This window comes from Saccoglossus kowalevskii, chromosome 13 (genome assembly GCF_978046115.1).
Source record: "Saccoglossus kowalevskii chromosome 13, keSacKowa6.1, whole genome shotgun sequence".
Taxonomy (NCBI): Eukaryota; Metazoa; Hemichordata; class Enteropneusta; family Harrimaniidae; genus Saccoglossus; species Saccoglossus kowalevskii.
This window is the reverse complement of record NC_140653.1, coordinates 16,246,721-16,253,052: the sequence shown is the minus strand read 5'-3', so window position 1 is coordinate 16,253,052 and position 6,332 is coordinate 16,246,721. Positions and strand designations below refer to the sequence as shown.

The 6,332-nt window shown below is 35.2% G+C and overlaps 1 protein-coding gene across 1 annotated transcript; it reads left to right on the top strand.

Moving 5' to 3' along the window:
- Positions 1–2,376: 2,376 nt before the first annotated feature.
- Positions 2,377–5,957, top strand: LOC146735039 (WD repeat-containing protein 41-like). The gene is made up of 4 exons (XM_085507330.1): positions 2,377–2,423; positions 3,030–3,279; positions 3,618–3,729; positions 5,728–5,957. The coding sequence occupies exons 1-4, from the start codon at positions 2,377–2,379 to the stop codon at positions 5,955–5,957; spliced, it is 639 nt and encodes a 212-aa protein (XP_085363456.1).
- Positions 5,958–6,332: the final 375 nt, after the last annotated feature.

The window sequence follows — 6,332 nt, the reverse complement described above, 5'->3', positions numbered from 1 at the left end:
ATGGTATCCTTCATTTATAATTTTGCAAATGCATTTTTACTAAGAAATATTATTGAATGAAGTTCACACCCTGCTCTTCTGTCACGCCTAATCGTGAAGCAAAGAACACAACAATTTAAAATTTGAATGTTTTTTTTTTTTTTTGTCGGCAGAATGTTGAGTTGCTGTAAGCGATTGAACCTCTGGCAAAAAAAAAAAAAAAGCACAGAGACATACGAGTAACAAATAAGGTGTATCAACTAACAAAATTAATGCCACATAGAAAAAACATAACCTGTATTCTTGGTATACACAGAATGATTTTACCATGGAAATAATTAAAATTGGTGACCATTTCTGCGTTCAAAATTAATCACTCGCACACATAAAAAATACCGATGGCAGACTAAATGTTTTGGGGATCAGTACATCACATGCATACAAGCAATTGGTGTTTCAGTCCCAGATTCCAGTTGATGTAACAGATGTTCAATTTTGATATGTGCAGAATAAAAATCAGACTTCTCAGATGAAGATGAGAATGAAACCCAATAGACAGAGACATCATTTTAGACCACTGTGCTAACACACAGTGACTCTGCGTGCTGAACAGAAATATTTGAAAAAACAATTTATATCAATGCTCATGGTAGATGACTTTCGGACAGAGCTGGTGTCTAGTATGCAATTTTATAAAATTTTAAATACTGAACTAGAAATATATTGTTTCTTTTCAGTTGTAATAAAGCTACAAGTATATCTTGTCTTATCTTATCTATTATTGACTTGACTCACTGTAGACAAATATTTTCCTCGTTGTAGGTTCCAGTTGTCAGTATAACCGATGATCAGCCATGTAACCCATACACCGAAGTCCAAGTCTTATCTGCACACACAGATATAGTACAGCACCTGCTAAAAATAGATGACAACAGGTACATGTACTAGTAATTGTATTTTTTATCAGAACTCTTTACAGCAATTCCAGGCACTGATTTGATGCTGAAGTAGTGCTAGATGTTGATAACTTACTACAATAGGTTACACACTTTGTTTTCACATCTCCATAAGTTGTTACAAATAATGCAGACAGCGTGTCTGCAATTTGAAGCGCACTGGAAGAAAGCCCCGCCCATAAAAGTGGCAGTACATTAGTTTTGAATTTCTCCTCCAATAAACGATCGAAGCTCTCAACTTAGTTTTGTACTTCAATTTGCATCACATGTTATTTCAGTGAGAGGGCGCATACAGTGGTGGCACTGTAAAGAACGTTATTTTACAGAACCAGCTGACCGACTGATCATGACAGAATTATTGATCAAAGTGCATTCATTATTCCTACTATGGAAATATCTGTATCACGTCGATGTATATAACTGAAAGCTGCCTGCAACAAATGTCCTATGAAGACTTCATCCAGTATATCAATAATGAAATTAAATACATAAGTAGAATGGGTGTTATTCGATTATTAGTTCTCGATGATGAGAAACAAAAGGTTGATGTACCACCAAATAATCGCTTTAAAAAGCTTGTCATTGGCAACACAAGATCACACGTCGGGGGAGGGTTGCCGCTGTACACTATTAGTTTTTGTTGAATTTCCCGTCCGTAAATGCGCGGTCGCAATGTTTTATAATATTCGACATATTATAACGTTGTTAGTTTCCTGGCAGGATACTCTCGGTGGTTACAAACCGTTTGACGATATTTTAAGCTGTCTGCTTTGAAACACCATTTCGATCTCTAATCTCAACAAATGACAGTCCACGAAAATACAAATCGACAACTCTTGTTCTCACTTCAATTGGTTTTTTGACTCCTTGCTTCTCCATCGTGGTGCTTAAACAACTTGGACAAATGCAGATTTGTAGACGCAAACTACACGATGACTGACCAAAAGTGAATGAAAGACAGACGCGCCTCAAAGTCTAGGTGTACCTGACTTTGTAGTGAAAATAGAAAACATTGTGGGCAATATCTGTCAATCATTCCTCTGATTTGCAGTCGATGTTTATATTTCTAGTTACAACTTCTGTAAATTTGAAAACAAAGTGTGTAACCTACTGTAGTAAGTTATCAACATCTAGCACTAATTCAGCGTCAAATCAGTGCCTGGAGTTGCTGTAAAACTTGCTGCGAAACTTACTGTAAAACATTAAATTGTCAACATCTACTTGATTTGAATGATTCAACCATTCAAACAGCTTAATTTTTCGCAAAATATTTGTGCAAAAGTACTCAAGCAACATAGCAAAAATTAGTAGGTTATCACATGATGCTTTACTCCTTGTTTAGTTGTGGTGAAAAACAAGCGTTCCAGATCTGTAATTTGATCATAAGGAACAAGCATGTTGTTTTTAATTTCGTTGAATTCTGCCAAGGTTTAATAGTGACATGACGGCCGAAATAATGAACCTTGGCTGGCAAGGATGCAGTATAATGTAAGGACTAACTACATGTAGTAAAGCAGGAAATGTAAAAGCACTAAAAATTCTTATATTCAAATATTTTGATGAATGAAAGCTAATACTGTAAATGCTGCCAAGGTTGATAATTCAGGTACTGTAAATAGGTTAACCGGTAATTATTCACTGGGTTTTAATTTTGCTTATTTCGCTGACTGGAAAATGCACTAAATTAAAACCCAGTGAATATGTAAAATTGAGCATAAAACACATTATCTAAATGATAAAACCGTGAATTTAAAACCCACTGAATATGCCTGAAATAGTAAATCTGCGAAATTTAAACCCAGTAAAAATTAGTCTCTTTACAGTATCCAGGTTTTTCCTTGACTGTCAAATAACAATTCACATGGAAAGATTTAGCACAATTTATAATTTCAAAAGTGTCCTCACTTCAATCCTAATGAGCATTTTAAAATTATACTCTCATGGGGGGGGGGGGTTAACACAAAAACGTATAAACCAACCTACTTATTGAAATTGGCTCTTGAAACATAATCAGTTAGGTCAGTAAGGATGTTCTGAAGAAAAGAAAAAAATATCATGATACCAATTTAATGCTGTTGTTTGTATCTGTATCAGGTGTGTGTCGGCCGCAGATGATAATACTGCTATAATATGGGACATTCAGACTGGGAAAAAGCTAGCCACGCTGGCTTTCCACAGTCGACCTATCACTAGTATGTTAGTAATTCAAAGTGAGCATGTGCAGAATGAATACCTGACTGAAAAAGTACTACTCACTGGATCATCAGATAAAACTATTGCATTCTGGGATTTGGAGAATGGACAACTCTTGCATACGGTTAATGAACATAACAGCACTGTAAAGGTAAGCCCTTATTTAATTTCATCTACTAGGATTTAAAGTTGGTTTTCAGATTTTCTGGCAATTTTCTTTTCTTACATTTGTGATGTCTGAATGACTATGCACTATGGAAAAACCATGAAGTCATCGTTTTCATTGAAACTAGTTTAAAAGGTACTCACTCTTTGCGTTTGCTCATCGTAACTGCAAATTTCTAGTGCCTACATTTTTTTGTATTTTAACTAGTTTGATGCTACTAACTAACATTATTACTTCACTGGCATTGGTGTTTAATTTTACCATGGAAATCATCTAGCATTACGTAATTTTGACGCTTCATATTCATTGTTAATCTTTTACAGTGTCTGGTTACTTGGGAAGACTGCCATATATTTTGTTCTGCAGGAAAAGATCTCTGTGTGTTCAGCCATCATGGGATATTAATAACCAAGTTCAGCAGACAAGATGAAGACGGTAATATTTAAAATTTAAAAACAAATTAATCTGTTTATCCAGCTTTGTTGTTGACTCAGTTGACAGAGTGAAGCTGTTCATATTACTGATTGTTCGTTATTGGTGTCAACTTCACATTTTTGAAAACGACCCACTTGAAAGTCTACTTGCTTTTAATACACATCTTGAATTTTCAAGGTGAATGTTCCGGCGAAGCACTCGGCTATCACCTTGAAGTATTTCATTAGGACTATGTGTATGTGACAATGCCCTCACAGTTTAGAATCAATTTACCAACAGCCAATCATATTGCTTCTTTCTTCAACGCGCTTGACCAAGCTATCGAAAAACCGGTGAAAACGGTTAAATATGAGAAAACAGTACGACCTTAACTTTGAAGAAATCCTAAACAACCAAATTTAAATATGTTGCATATGTAGGGGTAATCTTGTTACACTGTTCAGGGGTGTCAACGACCATCCCAAAATACCGTTTTCTGAGATTTATTGGACTTTGTTTTCACCATGATGGTTGCCAGGCGGTGAAAATGTCTGACCCGAGAATAAATTTCGCTGCACACAGTGGAAGATGTGTTGGCTTGGATGTCAAGGCAATACAGCGACGATATCCATACATCATGCAACTCACTGATATTCAGACTAAAGCTATTCAAACTATACTTAGTGCCGTGTCTGATGTGTTCGTTTTTAGTCGCACAGGAAATAGTAAATCCTTATGTTATTATGCTTTACCGGCCTTGCGATCATCGAGCGTGGTAATAGTGTTGTCACCACTGTTGGGTACTAAGAAGAGTAGGTGTTATACCTCAAAGCTCATGATGTCACTGCAAGATATATCGGCAGAAATGAAGCCGAAGACATCAGAAATGCAAAGCTCCAGCCGTTTCTGGCAGTCATTGTAACAAAGCTTTCTATTGGTCGGTAAACTTTCTATCGCGCAACCACGTGACATACACGGTTATGAATAGAATTACCGCACGGTGTTGTAGAGAGAGGAATATCCGAATGGAACAACACCGTGCAGGCGGACAATGTTAATACATGGATGAAGTTGGGTCCTTGGACGGGTGAAATTGGGTCCTTCGGCGAACTTCTCTCAGATTTGTTCATTTCATGAAGATATCTTCAAATCACTTACACAATGTATATTGTTGAATATTTTTGACTTCTACTTGAAAACATCTCGCCCAATTACTTCAATATTTTATATGTAGATTGAGTACCTTGAGTAAACCTTGAGTAAACATTAGTCAGATTGGAATATTTTGTGACGATTTCTTCAATTCTCTAATTTAAGTGAATATTTTTGTTTCATTTTTGTAAAAACGGTTAGCCTGATTGCTTTGATTTTGTAGATGTAGACAACTCAAGTGGACCTCTGACCGATTTGTTCATTTTGTGACAATAAGTCTAATTTTCTAAAAAAAAATTAATTTTTCAACTATACAGCAGAGTTATATCTGCCAATATCAATATCTGCTTGTTTACTAACAAATTACTGAAATTAAAACCAAGCAATGATGTTTATATTATGAAATTCTTTACAGTATTGCTAGAAAGTATTTTTTTGTCTAAGACAATAACATATAATGGAGTTTTATGTGTGATAGATTATGAAGATAAAATTCAAGCTGAATTTTCCTAACTGTCAAAATTTGCCTCGCTCCAAATTAAAACACTTCACATTATCAGTCCCTGTTTGGATGCAGTCTGACAACGGCGCTTATGAATTGCCTGTTTCTACATCATTTTGTTTTTCAGATCGCTTTCAAAACGATTGACTGACAGACATTTTGTATTTACGAATGCTGCTCAAAACCCCAATCTCTGACATGCCTTGACTTATTGCAATCAAACTTTACAACTACATTATACATCATGTCACCCATATTTACTGGTACATGCATTTGTTTTCAAGCTTAGGTGCAAAATAGCTGACTTATTAGTGTTAAGTCATCGTCATAATGTAGCGTGTATTCTTCGGTTTCTCCATATACAGCTGACATTCAGTGTCTTCTGCCGATAAAAAATAATCGTGTTGTGGTGGCCTTCCAGAGTGTATTGGCCGTATATAAGCTGATACTATCAGATGAAGAGGAAGTACTTAGAGTTGAACACTGGAAAACATTACCGTCGTCACTGCAACACAGAGAAGCTATCAGGTGCCTAATTAAAATATCAGGTAAAGAGACCAACAATCTAAAAAAAAACAATGATAAGTTGAATTAAACTTAATGGTGTTGGGCAAAATTGAAAACTACATGATGTCATTGTCTTCTTGCTTTGATTATTATGCTTAAATGCCATTAGAAAACTGGAAATGAACTAATAATCTTCATATGAATTCTAAAATTGTTAAAACGCTTTTAAAAAACGGACATTTAATTTAGACTTCAGTTTCCAGTGGGATAATACTGGGGTATAAAGTGGAACTATGCAGTGACCTTGGGCAGTAATGAAACTTTTAAATATGGACTAATGCCTTAATAAATTAATTAATTTCATTAAAAAAATATCATAATATTCAACAAAAAAAGGGACATTTAATTTAGAATTCAGTTTCCAGTGTAATAATACCTGGGTATACAGTGGAAATATGTAAGT

Excerpts from the sequence above, each read along its gene's own strand:
- LOC146735039 (XM_085507330.1), top strand. The coding sequence starts at position 2,377 with ATGACGGCCGAAATAATGAACCTTGGCTGGCAAGGATGCAGTATAAT. Across the intron at positions 2,424-3,029 it reads TGGCAAGGATGCAGTATAAT|GTGTGTGTCGGCCGCAGATG; the intron begins GTAAGGACTAAC and ends TATCTGTATCAG. Across the intron at positions 3,280-3,617 it reads AACATAACAGCACTGTAAAG|TGTCTGGTTACTTGGGAAGA; the intron begins GTAAGCCCTTAT and ends AATCTTTTACAG.